Genomic DNA, 25570 nt, shown 5'->3' on the forward strand with positions numbered 1-25570 from the left:
TGTAAAAATTCTATTTCTCACTGTTCAAATTTCAATTCGATGTGTATGCACACACAGTCAAAAACCATGAAATCTAAATTATATTATATAGTATGCAGAAGACTATTCATGACCTGTCCATTCAGCAGTGAAGCCAACTCTCATAGGTATGCAGAAAGATGTATTCAAGATGTGATAGGTAAACTCAACAGATAGGCGCACAAGATTTTTTTAATCGGTCAAATTTAAACAGATGCATGAAAATACAAATAATACCTATATACTACATAATTCCTGCCCTTCTTCACTCTATATTTCTGATTGTCTAAATCCACGTGTAGTCCCTCCTTCCATTTTCCCCAATCATTGGTAACCCTAATTTCTATATTGTTAAATTTTTATCTACATATGTACAATTAAAATACTTATCGTAAATTAACCACTACTCATTTCAATATTTTTGCTAATTACCATTTTTGCATTATGTCAATTTTCCTTGAGAGTAATGCTAAATTACTTTGAGGTATATGACATGTTATTTGCAAGAATTTGTTGTAATAGTCTCAGTATAAGTCATGCTGAATGAGTTCTTCTAGCCTAAGTCAACAAACCAGATGCAAAAATTAATTTTTAAACTTCAGGACAGTTTGACCAGATATGTAAATGAATCAATAAAGAAAAAATGAAATTCCAAACAAATCATTATTTCAAACACATATTTAGTGTTTTAAATGACATGAAAGAATAAATTTTCTTGAAAACGATTTGAAATACAATAAAATTAGGTGACTATAGCTTTTCCTATTGACAGATTCCCTCCCTGGTGCCTACTGCATTGCAGGGATGGTATTGGTGCACCACCCCTGTTGGTCCCAATGTCTCTCCTGAATTTTTCACACCCAACATCTACATAGGTTCCCATTACAGATTATAAAAACATATGGCAACAAAATCAGCATCGACAAAAATTCATACACTTGCAGATGCAAGTATATCAATTCTCTTCATATGCATTCTCCCCATTGTTTAAAATTTAATCATATGGAGTTGGTTCAGTGTGAATATCGAATTCTGGAATTTCTCTAAGTATTACAAGAATAAACTCTCATTTTTTGGTGGTATTAACATTGTTTTGGCAAAATATGGGACATTGAAATTGAGAAAATAATATAAAAATTCACGGTATTTACTTTGTAGGACCATTACAAAAATGTGAATGCCATACCACTCGTGAATAGTTCAATGATTGATCAGCGAAATTGTCTCAATTTATTTCCTTCTTGATATTGCAAGCAAAATCAAGGTTTATCAGATTTTGGGGAAAATTTTAAGAAATGAACTAAATACTGGCTTTATCTATTTTACACATAATTTATAACACAGTTTAAGGTGTAACATGATGGAAATCCTTCATGGTGAAAGAAGACATGGTTTTTCCACATAAAATATAATTTTTTACCATGTAAATAAAACTATTTTATGCGAAAAAGCCAAGTGCCTTCTTTCATTTCTATTTTTTCAGCATTTTATCTAATGTGTTGATTATGAATGAATGAAAAGTCCCATGAAAATATGGGAATACTGTGTCGCCGGATAAAATAGGCCTGAATGGAGTAGCACCCTAAATCAAACCCAAGGCATGTTTGTTCAGCCCAGTCATAGTTCGCTTGCAATGCACCTGATAGAATGCCTAAGATATGAAATATGTCATCCTAACATATTTACCCGATGACTTTTTACCATAAAATGTCATACCATGTCATTAAAAAAATTGAATATGCACGGTGGGACTCCAGTTTTTGGTGAATTGAACGTAAATTTCAAGTTGCAATGAAAGGACATAACTGGCACATTAATATGATTTTGATAACAAAATTTGTATTCTATAAACTTATCACTGGTTAAAATTTAATGAAATCAAATCATTGGTTTCATTTTGTTGGTGGTTATATGCTTAATTTGAGTGTATTTTTGCACAGAGCATCTTATTCTTTTATGAAGTCACTGCAATCGTTAAATAATTTACTTGATTGATGATACATGGAAAATAACCAAAAATTTAGAAATCATTTTATTATTTTTTTTTAAGTATCAAGAATAGTTCAGACAAAAATAAGATCTATATATTGTCTTGAAGAACTTTGAAAGAAATATGAAAGCATTAGCACATATGGTGCTGAGTTGAGAGAGAGAGAGAGGGGGGTCCCTCTTTAAGAAGCAGAATTACCAACTTGGCCCATTTCAACAGAAGCATAATGGAATAAGTCTAGATGGTAAGTTGAAAACAGTGAAACAAGACTTTCAGTATTTACCCCAAAAACATCAGTTGCACTGATTTTATGGTTTAGACAGACAACTCTTATTTTTTTACAAAATACTAGTAGCTGAATGGGTTAACATCTGAGGGAGAACATAAAAAGTTGAACTGTTATCCTAAAGGTAATTTTCCTGAGTATTTCAATGGACAGATAAAACAGTGAAGTTTTCTCTCAAAATACAGGATTACAAGGAGTTTCTAAATTTCATACCCAAATATTTGGAAGTCAGTTTTTCTGGTTCCTTGAATTTAGAAACAATGGGGCTTGTATATATGATCTACCTTAACAGTTTTTTCTAATAGCAATGAGCAAAATCAGAGACTTTAGCTGGGAGAGCTGTGATGCCTCGTTCAATGTTTTTCAAAAAGTTCCTTCACAAAAAGGTCATAGTACTTTTATATCATTTAACTTCAAGGTGAAGCATATCATCAGGCTCTAAGAAAATTACACATTAAGGAAAAATACCTCATATGCTACACCAGGGATATAAGAATTAGGCACCTCAAAATTAACTAATGTGTTTTTAAGAAATGATATATCATTTTGTGTTACACTCACAAAATTGTAATTATCTGCCTTCAATTACAATTTTGGCAAACGAAGAAGACATACTTTTAACTTTACAAAAGAAAGTTATAGTTTTATAACTCATGACTGCATAAAAAAAATAAATTGTATTTTATTCCATTCGATATTAAGGTTGGTTAATACATTTTTCTTGGCATTCACATTTTAAATTTCTCGATAAAATTATATGCTTTGCCTTGCTGAGATAACACTATATTAGCAATTGCTATACTTATTTTTCTGTATTCAATGTCCTCAGCAGATTTATAACTCTCAATAGTAGGACATGATGCCAAATTCCTCCAATACCAACATGGACAAGAAGACATGATGCAAAAATAACGAGGTTCGACAAACATTAAATGATATGTGTCATTTAAAATAGCCGAACAGAATAATTTTTTTACTGAACTTGGAAATTGTTTCCCCTTTTGAAAAAAAATTTTAGTTAGTTTCTACAACGCTAGAATTTCACAGGTCACTAAAAAATAAAATACAAGCAGAGGCCGACAAAAATTGCTCATATCTTAAAACTGACAAATGATTTTCAACACACTATATGCCAACAAAGAAATTACGAATAACAATCATTATATTTTAGTTATTTTCATATTTTGGGTCCAAAGACTTTTTATTCCATTAAACAAGGGTTTACTTTGCACCAACACAATAAATAAGGCTTGCTAATAATTTTTGCTCAGGATTTACTGAAAAGCACTATTTAAATTATTATATTGCATAATGGATGTTATAATTTTTAGTTAATAAAACTAACAGTTAAATATTAAATAATGGAAACTGATGATTTCAAAAAATTAAGATTGTTAACTAAGGGATCACTGTATGCAAATAAGCATAAAAATTCAAGAAATCATAACTTCTATTTTTATTCAACAAGCAATCTAATTAGGACTACCAAGAGATAATAAATAATCAGACAAAAATGTTATTGGTTTAATGTTAGTTAATTATAATGTATAAGAATATTAGTGAATATTGCAACAGTAAGAAAATTTCAAGAAGCATACCAAGGGCATGATGCTTTGAAGTGGGAACTGATAGCAAATGCATCAATTAAGACCAAATCTCAAAGGTACAAGTCCATTAACAAATAATTATAATCTGAACATTTGCATCTTGCTGATGATAATAAATCCTGTCACACTTGTAACTCACAACATTATGCAAATTTGTTAAGTTTTTCATTGTATTTCAGACTATTTTCAGAGGACCTATAATTCACCCTGTAACTTTGAGAAACAGATAGGTGCACATTAAATGTAGCATCATCGATACATAGCAACAGCTTGAGATGCTTGTGCTTACAAGCATCTCAATCAGAAAGATTTCCTTCTTTATAATTTCATTGAAAAGCACACTTTAGTCCATCATTCCCATTGATTCCTTGCATTAAAAACTTACACATATAGGGATTTTAGTGTACGTAAAATTACACATTGTATTGGATTACACCTGGAAATATAACCATTTCCCAGACAGTTACTTATGTTAAATTAAAATTTCATGCTAACGAAATTCATTTTGTAAGGAGGATAAACATGTAATGGTTTCCATTTGTGTCAATACCAAATGCCTCTTCCTCATGGGATGCATCCTTGCAGTATTTTGAACATTACCTAAATACTTAATTGGAAAACAACTCCTCTTATTATGATCTTTCTCGTCAAAAACACAGGATAAGAATGGAATAGATAAAAAGAATATTCATGTAAAAATTATTGGAAAATATTATTTATCAAAGGATAAACTATTTTTTTACAAATAACTAAGAAGGGTTCTTATTATTGTTTCATTTTTATCTATGAGCTATAAGTCACTAAAATAAATATTTCATCATGCACTGTCGATGAATAATTATTATAATCAAGGGCAGTGATTTAAAACTTTGTCGAAGAATCTCTAGCAGAACTAGGAGATGAAGACTCCTCAATTGAGCTATTTTCTAATGTTTTCCACTTTTAAAAATAATAAATGCATCCATCAAAACTGAACTGATTAGTTTTGCTGGCTCGAGTGAATGTTGCTACAACTGAACCTCAATTACCAATCTTCCTGCGACAATAAAGCTATTCTAGTGTCACTGATATTCAATCTGAACAACTGTCTAGGATTCAAAGATGGAGGAGACTGGGTAAGGTTGTCATATGGACACTCCATGCCGAGAATTGTAATTGTACCAGGTTGACGGTGTAAAGAATGGCATGGGTCGGAGTGACCGGAAAACAGAAACGCGGGGGAGGATCACTGCGCTCAAAACCAGATCCGGATACCTCCTGCACATAAGGTGAAAAAAAGGGAAGAGAGAGAGATGTGAGTTCCCCAAGAAAGAGCCTTGACTCGGGAGCCATTTAGCTCAGGGCCACACAACAATATGGCTGCATGGGGATATACATGTAAAGGCTTGCAAAGGGACAAATGTACCGGCAACAAACCTTTAGCTCCATTAGGAGTTGATTAAGATGGCAGTGGTGATGATGGCATTGTCTGTGGTACATCAAGCACTGAAGTTTACTTCCTTAGTAAGAAAACTTTTAATATGGCTACAGCAAAGATTACACAGTTATGTACAGCTAATTATGGCACTCAATGTAGCTGGAGTAAGAATAAACCTTATGAAATTTTAGTAAATAAAAGAATTCCCTAGACCAAAAAAATAATCCAATACCTTTTAATAAATTCTCCTTTTTAGGCAAAAATGTCCACAATTACCATGGCATTTGCCTCCATAAGTCTGTACACTTGAATGAATCATCTCCCAATTCATTGCAAAATCAGTTAAAAAAGTGCACGGAAGCTGCACAATCTTGCAACACTTTTTAAGATTTCCTAAACTCTTACACAATGCATTTCCAAAATATTAATGTCGCTATAAGTACAGTAACAACTGAAATTCTACTACTTTCCAATCATCCACCAAATTCTTTTACCCCATAAAATAATAAGTTTCTCTTAGATCCATAAAAAAAATAAAAATACTCACAGTGACAGTGCCCTGCCGAGGATACTTAGTTGATGCTACATATGATGCCTTGACTGTCAACACAACTGCATTCATTAAGTTTTTGGCTGCCTGAATTAAAGAAGTTGCACTGTCCAACTGAAAAGACATTACAGCATCCAGGATAGAAGCAAGCAAAATAAGTTATCATCTGAAGCAATAATTAAGCAATACTTTACATTATGACTAAGAAATATATTAAAACTAATATACTAAAATTACTTGAGTAATTGGATGAAAAGTTTTTTGATGAAAACATCCAAATAACATTTGGAGACAGCTTGGTATTTTATTCAGCGAAATGTAGACCTTTTGTTTGAAAAAACTGCAAAGGAATGACTCAAAAATATTAATACATAGATCATGTCCATCAGGATTGTACAATTTCTGCATGGGTATTCTATTATCTTTTCTGATTCTATTGAGCATTTTTGCTTTACTATAAAATGTATGCTGTTCACAACCTTATTTTTAATTTGAAGGTAGCCTTATATCAGACACAACCTAAAGGGGTACCTACGTTTCCATTGTTGTACTTGTTCATTTTTAAGTTTTCATTTTGTGCTGAACATAAATATATATATATATCAATTATAGCTATCACAGGGTATTGGACTTGGTGGATGAAAAATGACCCCGCAGTATCCAAGCTTGTTAGAGAGGCACCTAAAAGCACAGAGAGAATGCTCCAAAACAAGCTCTCAGTTCAACCAAGATAGCAGTGTCAGCTGTGTGTGGGTCTACGGCTTGTGAGTGGGCATACCAGATAGTTCACAATCCACCAAAGCAGAGTTGGTGCATGAAATACTGCACTGTAAGGTGGGCATACTCTAGGGGACAATGATTAATATTTTTTAAATACACAGGCATTTAACTTACTATAATATTTGAATATAATTATCTATATACCATGTTTTATTGATACCTCTCCTTTCAACATAGATACTAACAACTGTATCTACTTTTTACTAAGTTTTTAATAGACTGGAAGCTGTGTGAAATGGCCATCACTGCAGAAGCCCACCCACCAATCTAAATACCTACCTACCTATTTTGATCACCTTAGCTGACAAAATACCCAGCTGTCTTCCAAAATACCAAATACTGGTATTTGGATTTTTTCATCAAATAATTAGGGATGGGACTTCAATACTTGAGATCACTCACAAAATATCCAAATGGGCAATTACTCTGAAAAAAGAACAAGGGAACATGAATGGCATTTTAGATACAATAATCACACACTACAAAATTTCTACTGGACAACAACCCATCAAAGTGATTTCATTTCAAAAGTGCTACAGAGAGACAAAAAGGTTGGAAGAGGAAGGAGTTCAAACATCAGGAATTGTTATGCAAAAAAGTGAAAAAATAATATCTTCTGCAATGAATATAAGTTTGGAAATCTTACCCCCTCATTATCCCTCACATATCCCTACTTAAGACCCCAATTCTCACAGCAGCAAAAGAAAGTTTTTCCTTTTCTATGACACACACCAAGAATAACTATTCCTTCCCAAATCAGTTGCTAAACTAGTTATACCCCTGCTAAGAAGAATAATATCCAGCCCACCGATTGGATTTCACAGACAAATTCAAACCCCTTACTCTCTCTTTCACACCTCAACTTCAATAACTTTTTACCCCAAGGCCTCCCTCCTGTACCAAACTATAAAAATCATGCACAAACAAGTAAATATGCCTAAATTCACACACACTAAAAGTGCACAAAATGCATGGCTGCATCATTTAATAAAATGGTCAAGCATTGCTAAGTATTATTTCATTGCGAGCATCAAAAACTTTCACAAATTTATACCTGGGCCTGTTAATTTGAAGTACATTTGAACCCCACTGAATGAGCACCATGCATTGCAAGTGACAAGGAGAGGGGGAGGAGTCCCACAAACATTGAACTCATGCTGCTTCAGTTTACGTTTATTATTCCTTCCACTAGCATGTCAATGTAACTAGTATTCACGCATTTTTTCAACTGGTGTTCTTGTGAACTTGTGTTCAAACACATTATTTGTGACTTTTTCTCCTAAGTTTAATTACCAAGGCAAAAATGTCCCCAGAGAAAAATCTGCAAGATGACAGCCATAAGATAATATAAATAACTGGAAAAATTTAAAGTAAAATCATTGAAAAGTAAGAAAAAGTTGTTAGCATGGCTGATCTAGCATGCATATACAATCAGTCGACATTAACGACTTGCAATATTCTCAAGGACTAAATTAGGGAGATGGATACTCCAAAGGGAGTGACAAGAATATCTACATAATGGATGTGTATTCTTAATGATGTTTAAAGGTTGCTTCTCAGATGGATAAACGAAACGCAGTAGCAAAGCAATGTTATTAACAAGAACATTTGTGAGAAGGCATAAGTGATTTTTTATGACTGCAATAACTCAGGCAATTCCCCTTACTTTGTCAACCATTATGCGAAAAGTCACTAGTTAAGCGAGTCATTTTTTGAAAAATATTTCAACTCGCAAAGCGAATTACTCATTATGTGACCTACTCCTTAAGCAAGGTTTCACTTCATATGGGAAAATTTCTGTCACTTAACGAGTGTGGCACCTTACAAGAAAGATTCCAGAAAGAATTATGTTCATTGCATTGCTCTATAACATAATAACACTTAACAAACATGCAATCTTGAATCTGTTAAATTCCCAATCACAACTTGGTACGAATGGCTGATTACTCTAATTTAAAATGCTTATTTTTCTATGATAATTTTTTAACTACAGCATTGCAATACCAGAAATCTCTCTTACCCCAGATACAATAAGTTCACCACTTATATTTTGAACATCAGCTTTAACTTTTGATGTTATGTTAAGTTGATGACAATATAAAGCAATGCGCTGCAAGTAAGCCAGCAAGTCCTTCTTTGTAGAGGACTCGGGGCACTGGTCAGCAATTTGCCTGGTCAACTTGTCCAGCTTGGTACCAGCCTCAGAAATCTTCTTGGCAGCATTGATGACATCCATTGTTGTCTTTAAAGGACCTCGGCCACTATAATATAAAAACACAGGTCTTAGGGCTTCCTCGTAGGATGTTTGTTACTCTTCTCCATTTTCCAGGATTTTTTGCTTTATTCTAATATGGATTATCTTCAAGAATCATTTATCCTTGAGCTTAAAAACAAATTTGCACAATAACTCAAGGGAAACGCTTACTTTTCAAGACTTTTCTACATTTCAAAATAAACCAAAAAATCCAAGAATAATGAAACGTACAACGGCTATAAAAGTTTCCATCATAGATTTCACAAATAATCTATTTATATAATCAACAATTTTCGAAATTATTCAATTTCAATTATGTCTCTATTTTCATTTCACTGATACTCCACAACAGCCAAAAATATGCTAATATGGACCCTGAAATAGTTAAGCTTGAATAAAAATGAATCTTAGGATACCAAGATTTCTAATTAAAGATGAATAAGTAATGAGTTGGTATTAAGGAGGGTCAGGAAGGATAAAATACTAATAATAAACACTATTCAGAAGAGGAAGCAGAATTGATAGTTTGTTAAGGAGGAATGAGATTTAATAATAGTTACCGAAGCAACAGTAAAGAGGGTCGCAATTAACATAGCATCATCACTGACATTGACAAAGTTTTAATCCAGTCAGTGGATCTACAGGAACCCAGTTATTCCAGGATGTACAGTAATTTAGGCGCCTGTGTGATCCTTAGTAACAGTGCTTCTCTTTCTCTCTAACGCACACAGTGGGTAGTATCGAACAAATGCTTAATCTGGTTTCGACCTAGATGTTAGAGGAGCAACCTGGAGATTTGTTGGCTCAAATACCACTCCTTTCTCTGGGCCTCATTACTGCCATTTGAAATTATAAAGCTTACCAAAAAGCAATACTGATGCATTTGACAACACTTCCAAATATAAAGGAAAATCTCAATCCAGTAGATATATACTAAAAAATCTCACAAAAAAGTCTCTCTGAGGGTGGTCAATTTGCCTATGTTACTCAAAGAATGAAAATACAAAGTAAAATAAATTAATAAAAAAAGAACAAATAAATAATTACATAAATATCATATTTTGAAACAGAATTAGAAATTTTGCAAATAGGAAAGACAATTACACTATTTACCAGTAAGAATATCAAATTTGTTTAAACAAGGATGGAGTAGAGCCCAAACTTACTATACCCTTAGCTTATAATTTTTTTTGTAGCAACTTAAAAAAATAACAAAAAATAAGGTACTGCACAGTAGAAATGTTGAAAAATTGGGTCTCTCTATAAGTCCTTAGGAAAAAATAAAAAAAATTATTTTGGATAAATTTCTTCCTTATTTTTCCACAATCTCCTTTCAGCTAGATACACTTTTCCTAGTATTTCTCTATCTTTTAAAGCCATCCAAAAAGTAGGATTCTGGAAGATCCTCAAAATAGGCATCTGCATTGGCATGACCACCTCATTTCAATGTGAATTGTTTCCCACCAAGCCAAGTTTGGAAATATAAAAGTCACTGAAGGCCACACCTGGAGAAAACGGTGGATTTTGTCATAATTCAAACTCAATTCCATCATTTTGTCTTAATGGAAGAGAATTTTTTCTTTGTAAAATTATTTCCTTGTCTTCACTATATTCAGAACTGGATCACGTTTAGATACCCACTATTTCTACTGTTTCTTTGTCTCTGGATTGTAATAGTGTGTCCATGTTAATGCACAGTTATGTGCCAAAGTGGAAACACGACAGGATCTTCCCAAGATTTTTTTCCACACACATTTATTTGGGTACCACTGAAAAAGCTGTATATACCTTGCAATGTGCCTGAGGCTTCAAATATTTTGTGAACTTTAATTCGCCGACCACACAAAACATTATAATGGATTTTGTCAATCATTTTGGAGGTAGTCACTTCCACTGGATCTCCTGAACAATTTTCATCATTTGTGGATGCACAGCCATTTAACTCATTTACCCAATTAAAAACAGTGGCAAACACAGGAGCAGATATGACATGAACTTCTTCCAACTCGGCTTTGATCTTTTTCTGTGTTAAGACTTTTAACCACTCATCTGGGTATGCCGTATTTATATGTCATGAGGAATCCCTTGGTGGTTATGCCATGTATATAAATCACACCAATTTTATGTTCATTTTCAATGATAATGCCATGATATTCTGTCACGAAACTGAAGCCACTCGTAGATTTATCCAATAAGGTCATTTTCTGTTCGGTAGATGGAACTTCAGACATTTTTTGAGTGCCCATGTGTCTTTTAGCGAAGCTATGTTGCTGTCTTGAAGGTTGCATTCTTGTTGTCCCTTTTTGTGCAATGTGAAAGTGAGTCAGGCTATCCATGGAATTTAATGATTTATACAGGAAAGGACACAATGTATTTGGACAAATATAAAGAAGAGAATACCACCACCCGGATCATCCTTGATTTAGCAGATAATCGGCTAGGTAAGGGGCATACTATATATTTAGACAATTTTTACACTAGCCCTAGATTAGTGGACAAGTTATCCGAGAATACCTGTAGAACGGATGTCGTTGGGACGATGGGGAAACATATGGTGATGAAATGGAAGGGCAAAAGAGATGTGATAACGGTGAGCACATGTCATGGAACTGAAATGCGCAAAACGGAAAAATGGGGGAAAATAGTGGTAAAACCGTTTGTGGTACAAGAATACAATAAGAATATGGGTTGGGTTGATTAAAGCAATGGACTCATGAACACAAAATTGCAAGAAATCGAGCAAAAAAATACTATCAAAAAATATTTTGACAATTGATGGACAAGGCAATGTTGAATGCTTATGCCATTTATAAAAATAAATAGGGGAAACTGAATTTAAAAGAATTTCTAATCTCGCTTGCTGAAATATATTCATAGCAAGCAGTAAGGAAAAGATGCCCAAATAGCCTAAGGAAGGCCATCTAAATCTCCTAAGCCATCTCGCCTTACCGAGAGACATGTCATTGATAATGTCCATCCATAAACTAAAAAATTCCCTGGAAAAAGATGTGTTGTGTGCTACACAGCGGAGAAAAGGATGGAAACAAAATACTGGGGTCTTGATTGTTGTGTTGGTTTGTGTCCTGCTCCATGTTTCAGAGTATACCATACTCAAAATGATTTCTAAAAATAGACATTCATTGAATTAAAAATAAATCGTTTTTTGTGAGTAAAACTAATACATGCACAGCAAATTTAAAATAATGGCCATGATTTATCATACAATTTTTTTCGTATTTCATTTCTCTTCATGTTTGCTCCAAACAATTTCATTTTGTCCTGTAGTTTTTATTTTTTTTTATTCGATGGTTTTATAAAAAGTTAAGTGTTTTTTTTGCATTGAAATGAAGGATTGTAATCATTTAAAATTTTTACTAAAGAAGAGTAAAGAATTTTAAAAAAATTGTAAAGCGTGTGGATGCCTATTTTGTAATTTTACAAAATTTCTAACATTGTAATTTACATGTTGCCCATTTGTCGACACATGCTGTAACCACTGATTAAACCATTTATCATAAATAGCATTCATTCTACGATAATGTTTTCCTTAATTGTACAAATTAGTAAATTGTTATTATTCATCATTAATATAAAAATTTAAACCAAAAATTTTCATCACATTAAACGACCACTCAAAATATTTGTTTCATACTGCAAAAAATAATTAAATGTTTCCGTTTTATCATCCTATGACAAAAATAGAAATTAGGGCTGTATAAAATTAAATACTCAAGAAGGGTTGGACATGGAAAAATTGAATACCCAGGTGAGTGGTTAAATTACCGTGTTTAATCACTGAACAGAACTCATTTTTTTCCATACTAAATAAACAAAAGTTTCTGGTTCAATAGTCTATGAAAATGAAACCAGATGATGAAGATATCTTAAACTTAAACAGTAGTCTAGTGAGATATGAGGCTTACTAAATGCAACCCTTTTCCAATTATAAGAGCACCAAATGTTTTCCGAGGGATTACTGCATGACTTACATATGAAATTATATTAATTTTAAATGTCACCTAATGAAGTCAAAGTACAGAGGGACTTGCTATGTGGAATTCTAAGCCGCAATCTTAAGTTTTTGGAGCTCTCAGTTTAATGGCCTAATTTTTTTACCTTCTTCCCAGAATCTTCTTCAGTTCTTCATACAGTAAATTACTGTTATTTCAATTCCATGTTGTCAAAAATATCATATTATTTGAACTTAAAGACCTATCTAACAGCATATCGAATAAAGCATAGACTAATTGAAACAATCAACAACAAAATTGAAAGGTTCGATTTAGTCCTGTGTGCTACAAGCAAATTGTTCATTTCAGAATCTTTCTCTGAAACATTGCAAGACATTAAAAGCTGAGCATTTCAAAGTTCCAAGATACATTACAAAGGCATCATGTTTCTGTTCTCCATCTATTATAATAAAGCTACAGCAATTCCAAAACATTACTTATATCAGTTTAGCTTATAGCCAACATGTAATAATTACAAGATTTTTAAGTACAGAGGAATTATTTTAAATTTGCATTCCTAAGGCCTATTATGAATTTTTGTTCACTCTCAGTGGGCTGTATAATCAGTTAACATTTAAAAAGTTCAGAACCATTGCAACATTCTCATTAAATTCACATACTGACAAGTAAATCTATGAATTGATCATAGTATAATTTGCATTAACATTTATCTTTTGCAGATCTATTTGAAACAATAAAACACAAAACATTATCTATAATTTCAGTTTTATGACTACTTATATAGAACCTCTCAACATGATTTAACATGAGTGTACTCTTCAGGCTTATTTTTTAATGCTAGAAAGAAGTGACCAAAACCAGAAGCATAGAAAATTGATACACACCGAGTAAAGTCAGTCATCTCCATCATAATCATGCACATATGTTTGGCCAGCACAATTATATCATTTCCTGTGTCATCCCACTTAGCCACTTCTCGGTCAAATTTAAGCTTCTCATTACGGAACACCTCCACTTGTTGAGCGATCTTAAGTTTGTCTTCCTCAGTCATTTTTCTCATGGCTTCCTATGGGGAAAAAATCAATTTATTTATCATCATTGTTCATAAATTTTAATTATTCTTTATTTTTTTAGACATTTGAACAAGTTTGGAAAATAGAGCCTTCGCCATTATGGACTAATATTAGAATAATGTGCAATTTGAAAATAACAATTCGATCAACCTGAGAAATGAGAGCTTAATAAGATGTGTTAAATGGTGCTTTACAATTTTTTATGACTGCATGAAGCACTATGGTGAGATTTCAAAAACGTTATTTACTTTAATCTATTAGGATAGCAGCTAGCGAACTTTTCTCGGTTCTGATACTGGTTTGGATCATAACATTGGTTCTCAGTTCAGTTTTGATACTCCCATGAATGTTAGGTATCAAGCTATGGGCGGTTGCAATAGCAAACAAATTCTTAATCACCCTCAAAGAAAGTATTTCATCCATTGAAGTTGTATCCACAGTTTATAGGATGATTCATACAATCACAAAGTTTCAAAGAAGGTTCACAAATAATTTTTGCATCTATATAAGCAGCCTCCATATTAAGTGCGCTGGTTAGCATACTTACCCTTGCTGTAGTGATTCCACTAATATCAGGGTATTCATCCACTCCATGTTCTCCAGTGTGTGCACTTGCTGCAAAGAAAAAAAAACGTTACTAAAAACAGAAAAGACCAAAGGGAAAATTTTGTTATAAAATGCATATAAAAGCCAGCATGTCATTTTCAAGAGGCCCTGTGGTCACAAAAAATTGAGTCAGAGTTGAGGTATAGGCAGTTAAGTTTGTTAACCTTGCCACATTATCATTTGGTAACAACAGACTAGATGGTTGGGACAAACTTTGTGTTCATACCAGAACATTATTAGTGGGCCCCAAATTGAAACCATACTAAAAACATGTATGAGGAACCATAACCTTCATTACTGTATGATTCAGACCTCTAATCAAAGATGTTTTCAAGCATTAATATAGAATGGCTATATTTTAAAGTTTTTTCTAAAATTTACATAGTGTGCATCTTCTTACTTTGGAAATTTTATTAGCAATCCTAGCATTACCAGCCATGCAACTAAAATAGCAACTGGCTATCTACATGGTGATAGCACCTCTCAAACTCACCAATCAAAATTAAACTTTGGGTTGATTACTTTTCTATGTGTGTACTCTGCAGGTAAAAACTACTATCAAATATAGCTCAGTAGAAACTTTCATGAGTTTCCCCTACATTCCCGAAGAAAATATGCATCATCACCAGTGTCTCCTTATTATTAATTATTGTTAACGTATTGTACAATATCCGGCTATTTAAGCATTGAAAAAACTGAAGACACTAAATAAATTAACCAAAAAAAAGCATATTTACTTACATTTACTTCTTGTCTCCACTGTATAATGTTCATCAAATTCTACATCTTCAGGATCCAGCTCTTCATCAGTCTGAAAAATTAAAATAAATGCTAACTTGAATGAATACTTGACACATGTAAAAGCATGTTAATGCTGAAAAATTGCATATGACTTCCTCAAACGCAACAATATGGATGCCCTTAAACTATGTGAATAAATAAACAAATACTTAAAAATGAGCAGAAAAAATTAAAATGATGGCAGAATCCAGGATGTTTACTGAAAGGGAAAAGAAATACCAGAGTTTTTCCTAGATATTTCTGTGAGTTTCCTGGAAATGAATACTACATATTACAAGTAAATAAAAAATTAACATATCTAGAGATAGAGTAATTAAACAACATAAGTGAGCAAGCCATTCACCATTTGGCCAGTTACAAAGAAATGAGATCTGAAACAATGACATGGGTTCATCACGTTCATTTTTCAATTTCCATGAATGCTACATTAAGTCTTGCATCTGGGAGGAAATTATGTTCAGTATCTCCCACAAATAAGTTCAGTATGAAAACAGACCTATTTTTTTTCTTTGTCCATTAAAATAGCAGAGAGAGACGATGATGATAATAAACCGCAGTGTCTTCCAATTTCAGATTAATTTGCACCCTTCCTTTCACTTGCCTGGTTAATTTCAAAGGTTTTGCCTTAATCCAAATCCTTACTTCTCCATCACAGGACTTAACTCAATATTTAGCAATCCCTCCAAAAGTTAAAGGTGAATTGAAATGCACATCATTAAAACAAAACACAAGGCACCCCTTCCATCACTGTATATGACCTTCAGGGTATCAGAGATTCCTGAGAAATCACAGGGTAAGAAAATGGCTCCATATCAAGTGTGAATTTCACACAATGCAAGGCTTACTACCAGGTGAGCTCAGGCTGCAGACTGATTTTAAGCCAGAATAGAGGCACTAATGTAGAAAAATATAAGCCAATAACTGCATACATCTCACAAAGCAGGGCAGGAAAGATTCTAGAAGATTGAAATGCATCACAATATTTCATAGTTTCTAAGATGGAAGTGAGAGCATTTCAAGTGATTGAGGTTCAAGAGCTAACTTTCACCATCTAGTCCTCAATTTCAGTAATGCTTCCATTGCCTTCGTCATGAGTTACCATCGACTCAATCCTACATTTACCCCACTAAATAGTGCAGACACCAAGGTCATGTGGTATGCTATGCCATGAGCATAGATGGTCTGGTCTAGTCTAGAGGCTTTTGGGACAATAAATGTATCCATTTAGGTAGGTGCAGATCCCCAAGAAAAAAATCGTTTGAATTGAGAGATGAGTAAGAAAGTTATTTTGGAACATACCTGCTAATAAATTAGATAATCACGCTTTGTTGAATTCCAGCAACTTTTTAATATCAAGCAACTTTTTAATATCAAGCAACTTTTTAATATCAAGCTACTTTTTGTCAAAAAGTTTGAGAGAATTGGATAGCTTAAATTTTAACATGAAATTCCATAAATTTAAAATACATGAGAACATTTAATTAGAAAGAAGTATATGATTCACTAGTGAAAGTAAAAAAAATGCTATATTAACCATAGTAATAAAAAAATTGTTATGAGCTATAGAATCAATTTCATCACTATTGTTGAAGGTGGAAGGTCATATTCTTGCCTCATTTCCCCAGTTAGCAAGAGGGCATTGAAGGGCTAATATTTTCCGCCACAAACCACATGGAATAGCATTTTCAAGGGGAAAATCCAACCACACAAATAATGGAGCAATGAAGTCACTCAGTAAGGATCAGGGATCCAGTGTTACGACCCTATCTTAATCACAATTGTAATAAGTCCTGGGAGAGGGGAGGTTTACCATGAAATTTGCTTTCATCGCCCTCTTTATTTTAAAGAACAGAATACTAAGCGGAAATTCCCAGGTACATGCTCAAATTAATGGACTTGCCCATTAATGAAGTTTTCCCAGGTTTATACTTGATTACTTGTAACCCTAAGAATCTCAGCAATCTAAGACTATCAAGATAAATAGTTTCCACTTTACATACCCTATTCATTAGTACAGCCCTCCGGATTTCTCTGACTCCATCGTAAACAAGTCTGGAAGCATCTATGAATTCATTTTCATCCACATCCTTAGACGGATTTGATGAAAGAGCATCCACTGCCACTTCAACCCTCTGAGCGAAATTGGGCATCACTGCAAAGATGAGAACATCATTAGATTTACAAGTTAGTCAAATTACATGGATCACCAAATGGATACTGTAACAATAGCCAACCTGACAGCAGCCTTAAAAACACAAGTACTTAGTATGCCACATCTAAAACAGTGGAGACCAAGTGGCATCTTGATGTTTTTTTTGAAAACCCAAACTTGTTCTCAAAATTATTTACATACCTAATATCTAAAGATCATACGATGGGGGTCATTAAACAAAATCTTTAGGAAAAAATTGAAAAAGAGATTATTTTGGTAGATTTTTTTATTTTTTGGAAATCTTGTTTTTGCTTGATACACTGTTACTAGGACTTCTCATACTTTTTTAAGCCATCTAAAAAGTAGGATTTTGGAAGGTCCTCAAAAAAGGCATCTGTGTTGGCAATAACCTCCTTGTTCAGCATGAATCGTTTCCCACCAAGCCATTTTTTCAAGTTTGGGAATTAAAAAAAATCACTGGAGGTCAAGTCTGGTAATTTTGGTGTATGTTGTAGTGACTCGAATTTTATTTCCATAATTTTCACCATAAAAACTGCACAGGTGTTCATCCATGCATTGTCTTGATGGAAGAAAATATTTTTACTAAATGTGAACATTTTTTATTTGATTTCTTCACTCAACCGGTGCAATAATTTCAATTTATCATTTGTCCATTTTGTAAGTAATCGATGCAGATGATTTCACTTTGTGGGTAGATTTCACTATCTTTGCTTTCTTCAGAGATGAATCACCTTTAGAAAACCCACTATTTTGTCTGTTCTTTAGTCTCTGGAGTGTGGTGATGTATCCATATTTCATCCAGTTATGCATTGATGCAGAAACTCATTAGGATTGTGACAGAAAATCTCCAAACTAGGAACTTCAGCACAAGAGCATAGACTCCCCCAAGAGCAAATTAAGTACCCATCTTGCCGATATTTTTTTCTCAACCAATTTTCCATGCAAAATTGAAAGCACTGTATATACTTGTGATATTCCTGAGAGCTCAAATATTTCCTGAACTTTGATTTATTAATCACTCAAAACCATATTGTGGATTTTGTCATTCGGAGGAGGTTACTCCAACTGAATATCCCGAATGATGTTCATCATTTAAGCATGTACCGCAACATTTTAACTTATTCACACAACTGTAAACAGTCGCAAACACAGGAGCAGCTGTGCCATGAACTTCATCCAACTTAGCTTTCATTTCTTTTGGCGTTGAGCCTTTTCAATAGAAGTGTTTTATCACTGCACAAAACTCATTTTTTTCCATTTTTCAAATAAATAAAAATTTTGTAGCTACACTACATTCTTCATGGGTGACTAATCTAAGAACTATTTCAAAGTAGCTCTCCAACTTATCTGTGTGTTCAATTGGTTTCCTTCTTCTTTTTAGGTGTCTTCCATAGACTTCCCTCTTCTCCCACTCTTTTAAGTACTTCATTTAATGGCAAATTATGAATAATTTTACTGTCATCATTCTTCTAAAACACCAAATTTATAATCCTTTGATTTCATAAATGTATGCATATACATTGAATCTGTAATCTAAATCTATTCTGCTCCTATCATTTACATTTCAGAGGCAGACCAAAGTAAACTCAAAATACATATACTTTCATCATCATCTCTGTTTTGTTTCGGGCATGAGCCCGAAACAAAACAGCAATCCACTGTATGGGTCTTCCAAGACAAGCCAAATCCGACAGAAGTGATTTGTTCATGAAGCACATGATGGCCTGTTTCTTCAGAATACCTGGACATGTGACAACCGTACTATTAGAGCAACGTAGAACCTTGCATTCTGAATGGTACACAAGCAATTGTTTGCCAGAAGTGCTTGGTGAAATATGGAAAAAGAAGCGGCAACGAAGGATCATTCTTCATCATGACAATGCAAGGTCTCATAGATCGGCTGAAACAACTACCTATTTGACTGGCCAAACCGTTGAATTGATGGGTCATCTTCCATAGAACCCTGATTTTGCACTCAGTGATTTCTTTATATTCCCGTTTAGCACCAAGTGGCTTCTTTATAGCCCTGATTTAGCATCAAGTGACTTCTTTATAATACCGTTTATCAAGAAAAAATTGCAAGGCCAACGTTTTTTAGCACCTTAAAAAGCCATTGATGCATTGAAAAACCATTTTTTGTAGGTACCTCAATTGGAGTGGAAAAAGTGTCACCAAAATTGGCTTGAGCGCATGCAAAAGTATTTTGATTATCATGGAGAATACTTCAGAAAACAATAAAGCCATTTTCAACCATAAATTACCATCTTTTCATTATTAGTCTGAAAACATAAATAGCAACCCATGTAATTACCTTTTCAATTTAAAAATGAATATCACAGTACTACCTACATAGGTAAACTTAATCCTTTGTTTATTTTAGCTGCTCCTGTACTTACACATCTACCCACTACTACCTATTGCCTGATTATAGTTAACGTACAATTTATTATAGTGTTGGTGCATTTCAGCCAATCAGTAATTCATGCCAATTTCTTTGAGGATACTAATTATATCCCACACCGTACTCCTAATAAACCTTTCGTCAGATCCAATGCAATAAAATGGTCCTTTTGCATTCTCTTCTCTGTGATTATTCTGAAAACAATAATAGCTTCTCCCGTTTCTCTACTTTGAAATCAAATTTATTCTCACAATATGTACTACTCTACTTTTATTCTTTGGCAGATTATTCTCACTATAATCTTACATGCATGGGTTGTGATCTAATTGCCTATGCTTTTATATTTCTCTAAACATTTCTTTTTTGCTTTAATGACAATTATTATCTTTGAAGAGCATGTGCAGATCTGAGAATGTAGCCTTCTCTCTAATCACCATCAACAGTATCCTACCATATTTCATTCCTGTCATAAGATTTCTCAAAAACTTTATCCATCCGCTCATCACTTTGTCTTCAATAAGAATTTCATCATTATTATCCGGGTACCATTAAACTTTGCCCTGCATGCATTGAAGTGCTTTCCCACAGCTAGCTAATCTGCATTAAAATGTCCATGGCTGAAGTCACACTGCACTTTGCACACTGGTTTGTGGTCAATTCTTCTCTGGACTTTATTTTCTTTTGAATAATAATGCTTTAACCTTTTACAACTTCTTGCCCTTCTAAGTTGTTACATTTTTGTACTTCATTCAGGTCATTATGCAAATTTCTTGCCTAGGAGGAGCTAGGCCTTCATTTCCAAGGAAGCAAGCCTTGGCCTACTCACTTAGGTGGCTTCTAATAATCCCCTATTCAATTATTTAACTGGCTATCTAGGCCTGCATATTTGCCTTGGCCTAGTTTATTTTATGGCTTCTAACAATGCACTCTTTATACCTAGCCATTTTTCTTTCATAAATCTTGTGTATGCCACTATTTTACATTTCTTCCCCACAGCAATGCCATTCTTGCTCAGTTTCCTTAAATTGCCATTTGTTCTTCATTTTTCTTTGAAGTTTTAATTATAACATGTTTTCTTAACCTCTATTAAACGTAATAAAATTGGATCAGTTGCAATTATCCAAGACCACCCAGACTCAAAACTTGCGGCACAATATATGTACAATGAAGAAGTATGTTTTAACAACTAGGTCACTTCCTATACACACAATATTCAGCTTTTGATATGAACTCCTGTAGCACCAAACTCTTCTCATATGAGAGCCAACAAAGAGAAATAATGTATTTATGTAACTGAATTCATACAAGAAGAGCTTTTATATTAAATATTGTAATTTTTACTTTACCTTGATCTCGCAACACCTTCACTGCCTCCAGGACCCTTTCAGTGTATATTCCTGGCTCATAATTATCCATTTCTGCACCAACAACATTACAGACTCTTGCTGAACGGCCACGTATGGCACCAGCAGTACGATCTAAAGTATCGCCATCTCCTTCTTGCAAAGCCAGGACACACTTATTCACATCTTCTAAAATGTGATTCTCTGAAAAAACAATTATTATCCTTAACTTATGGGATCAGTCAAGTTTTAAAATTAATAGCAAAAATCAATCAGGAAATATTTATGCAGTGCAAAAAAAATCAGTCAAACAAGTCAACAAAAATTATTTAAAAAAAGGCCATGTATGCAACATAGGATATCACATATATAATATTCTTTTATTCAAATGTTTGACCACAAAAACCTGAAAAATCAAGACAGGTTGAATGAAATTAAATGTTTTATCCTGGATAATTGCAAATTAGAAACTTGACAAAAAGTAAGACAATTTTTTCAAGAAAAAGCATGCTACTAAATATAAAGCTAAATGAAAAATGTTATAGTTTCAACGAATTCATTATAAAATTAAAATGGTTACATGACAACAAAATTTTCCATTGCCATTACTTGAACTTTCAATCAAATTACATATGAAGATTAGTTGTATTAAACTTTATAAAAAGCCATCAGCACTATTAGTATCTTTGAGCCTTACCAGAGACTGCAAGAAAATCATCAATTGTGGTGATGTCATCAACAGCCTCAGTGAGGATTCTAACTCTACTCTCCCATGCCTCACGGAAAACTTCCACATTTTCCTGCGCCACTTTTGATCTTGGGCGAGCTGCTAAAATCCTAGCTGCATTTATTACTTGGGGACACAAAGACTCTATCTGCAAAGCAGCATGTCTAACCATCTTCACTCCATCCTCATTTCCTGACATGCTGCATGCCAAGTTTGCAACCTAATAAGAAGAGAAAAAATCACAGACATTTCTACCAGTTATATTATTACTCTTAATTAATTAATTATAAATGAAAACCCTTCATTGAGAGTCAATAACCACAAGTACCTCTAATGTCATTTCTTAAAAGTACAATAAATAATTATAATGGGACAAAAAATAATTTCCTGAATTTGCCAGGTAAAATATCACAAGTCAAGATTAGTGAATCTTGGAGTAACTATAAATCAATTTTACGTAAACCAGAACATTTCCAGTGAAAAGATAGGATGGGATTGGTTATAGCTGGTGTTCTTGAGAGTGATCACCAGAATTTGAATCCTATAGTCAAATGCCCTATTCATATGGCTACCAGACAAATTTGGCTATTATATTTTGTACATTGATTTAACTTAGCAGAAGTTTGAGAAATAGAATAGTGCTATATTGATACAAGTAATGTGGTTCACCTTTTTATGTTCTTTGAAGTATACATTAGAATATATTAAAAAACTTACCTCAACTAGCTTATTAGCATGTTCTGTGAATACAGGAGCATATTCCTCCACTTGTCTCTCGTTTCCAGCTCTAGCTGCTTCAACTAGTACCAACAATGGCACATTTGTCTCCAGAAAACTGTAAGTAGTTTTTAAAATATATGGATAAATGCATTATGGCAAACAACAACAAATAATTCTCAGTTTAAGCTTCTCATAGATATTTTGAAAGATTTGTTTATATGGAACATGTTAACATTTAAAATTTCACCTTGTTTATGCAATTATTTACCATGGACTTAATTTAATGACAAAATAACGAATACTAAAGAATGATGACTCTGAGTTTCAGGGATGAAGAGTATACTGCTATAACATGTACAATCTTACAATCTTGTAAGAAATGATTTCAATGGAAAACTTCCCTTCTCTGTGTACCATCAATGAAAGATTTCCCAAATCAGGTAACCAGAGGTGAATTATTGTGAGAATTTAAATGACAACTTTATGAAAAACAATGTAGGTGTGCATTATACAGGTTCTAGGATAAAAAAAACATTTATCCATGAAGCAGTTATGTTCAAACATGAAACAATTCGATCATCAAATGATGCATTTAAGTTTTTACAATAGGTAGAAGATACAGTAAACTCCCGATTGACCACGTGTGGATAACCTGTTTTGTGGAGTATCCATACTAATCTCTTCCTAGCCCGTCAAAATATGAATAAAATCACAATCATAAAGATAATTAAATAATTCGAAAAAACAATATACATTTTCAATAACACAAGTTTTAAATACCTGGACTCTCTTAAAAATTTTAAAGTAGTAGTTTTAGGGGAGGCATTTGACAGCTAAGGTCATTTTTGCAATTAGGGTTGGATGGGAAAGGAAGGGTGTGGAGAAACCCGGCATTGGTATTAGCCTACTCTAGTCCAAAGGCTCCAGGGAGTTTGCAGCTTTTGTCCCATCTGATGGAAGTCGTAGTTGCTCGAAGTGCTCTCCACAAAGAACCTCAAGTAGGGATCAGGATACCACTGTAAAATATGTTGTCTCCAGAATACGAACCTGGGCCCTCTTGGTGGGAAGCCAGTATGTTAGCTACTGCACCATTCCAATCCCCTTAGAAGGTTTTAATTTTGCAAAATAATAAGTCAATAGTACTTAATATTTTAATAAAAACATTTTTGAACTATCCATAATTTCCCATTACTGTTTTCCTTGCATTTATTAACCCTGATAATTTCGTTTAGTCCTTTAAGGTGAGCAGATACATAGCTTTACTATGCAAAAAATAAGCTATTAAATATCTATGCTGCAATTTTTATTGGTATCATATGACGAACATGAATCCGTACCAGCGATCCTTTGTCAATATTCGTTCTCTATCATCCATTTGTTTTCTTCTGGGCATTTTATTCTTAGGCAACGGGAAATTTGTTCCCCTATTCACTTGATGAAAGTTCAATGTTCTTGTAAAACTATAATTTCACACTTATAAAAACAGCTAAAAAACCAAAAAAAATTAAACTTTCCATTGCTAACAAATGCCAATTTATTACTAGGATTGAACATGAAATCTCTCTGCAGATATCTGTCTACATCATGCCCATATTTTTCACATATTTTGGTTATCCATGCTTCATCGTACATGAATTAGCATGGGTAATCAAGAGTTTACTGTAGTACTTATTAGGGGTCAACACACACCTATCCTTCCCCCATAGAATAACTTGAGTACAACCCCCATAGAATAACTTGAGTACAATAAAATGAAAAAATAAATTGATGCAACCACATTTTGACGTGACACCCCATTTACTTATTCAAACCTTGTATAAATCCTAGTCCACCATGTATCTCCCAAATTGTATAGATTTCATTTAATGCATCTTCGTAGGTGTACACTGTTCAGAAACATTATGCAAGCCTACCTATCAGACACGTGATCCACCACAGCCTTTCTCAACTGCCGACGAAGGTCACCAGTCTTTCTACACATATGTTCCATTGCTCGATCTAGGCCATCTCCTCTCTCCTTAGTTCCCATCTGCACAAGAATCAAAGAGAAGAAAAATTTTAGAAAAAAAATATTTCACATGGCTTGCACTCGCTAATGTCAAAGCTGTCCTAGTACATGTGGCCAGCCACTTCTTGTAACAAGAAATTAATTTTTTTATTGTAAACCATGAAGAAGTCAACACTCAGTCATCATATAGCTAAAACCAAATAAAATATCAGTCGTGATTAAGTTTAACTCACAAATAAACCATGATAAAGGTTTTTTAATATTCAGTAGCACTCACATTTGACATGTACTCAGAAAGTAGGTCTTGCAAAGCTTGACGAACAGCATTACATTCTGCAACAATGCGTTCTCTTCTCTCATCTCGAGTGCATGAAGAATCTGCAACGAGAGCTGCTCCACTTATTATGCTTTCCAAACGCTCTTCAAGAGAGGGTCTTGTGCGCACCTCATTGTAAGCTGGAGGATCCATCACAACTCGTTCCTGAAGAAATGAGAATAAAATGAAATCAACTATAAAATTTACACCAACACTTTTAGTCACTTACACCTTTTCAATTTCTTTCCAGAATTGAGATTAAACATATAATAAGAAATTAATGGTTTCTGGCGTAACTTTATGGAACCGATTCATTATAAATAAATGAAAGGACTAACTTTGTAGTTTAATTTATGGTCTGATTTCAGTTCTTGAATCTTGTGCTCTTCGATAAATGTATTGCATTTCTCAAAATAATCGTCCTTTTTCATTATCACCACCGCGTTGCCTTAATCTGCTTTTTGAATAATCAGCTTTTCTAATTTAAGGGTGCTCTTGATAGAATTTACTGCGTCAAACTCCGGAAATT

At 33.6% G+C, this 25570-nt stretch overlaps 1 protein-coding gene across 4 annotated transcripts in view; it reads right to left on the reverse strand.

Annotated features, from left to right (window-relative positions):
- Nucleotides 1-25570, reverse strand: part of alpha-Cat (catenin alpha) — a 41347-nt gene that overhangs the window by 11107 nt on the left and 4670 nt on the right. Inside the window, exons 7-19 of one of the 4 annotated variants that reach the window (XM_071591837.1) lie at nucleotides 25003-25206; nucleotides 24631-24746; nucleotides 22715-22832; nucleotides 21968-22217; nucleotides 21274-21474; nucleotides 17354-17505; nucleotides 15294-15363; nucleotides 14494-14561; nucleotides 13758-13939; nucleotides 8669-8909; nucleotides 7051-7074; nucleotides 5866-5982; nucleotides 5063-5158 (exon numbers count right to left, since the gene is read on the reverse strand). In XM_071591837.1, coding sequence (XP_071447938.1) covers nucleotides 5063-5158; nucleotides 5866-5982; nucleotides 7051-7074; nucleotides 8669-8909; nucleotides 13758-13939; nucleotides 14494-14561; nucleotides 15294-15363; nucleotides 17354-17505; nucleotides 21274-21474; nucleotides 21968-22217; nucleotides 22715-22832; nucleotides 24631-24746; nucleotides 25003-25206 — 1839 coding nt within the window. The remainder of the gene's footprint in view (nucleotides 1-5062; nucleotides 5159-5865; nucleotides 5983-7050; nucleotides 7075-8668; nucleotides 8910-13757; nucleotides 13940-14493; nucleotides 14562-15293; nucleotides 15364-17353; nucleotides 17506-21273; nucleotides 21475-21967; nucleotides 22218-22714; nucleotides 22833-24630; nucleotides 24747-25002; nucleotides 25207-25570) is intronic. The other 3 variants (XM_071591838.1, XM_071591839.1, XM_071591841.1) reach the window with 3 other exon arrangements.

This window comes from Hetaerina americana, unplaced genomic scaffold, assembly GCF_022747635.1.
Source record: "Hetaerina americana unplaced genomic scaffold, ioHetAmer1.1.p SCAF_5, whole genome shotgun sequence".
Lineage (NCBI taxonomy): Eukaryota > Metazoa > Arthropoda > Insecta > Odonata > Calopterygidae > Hetaerina > Hetaerina americana.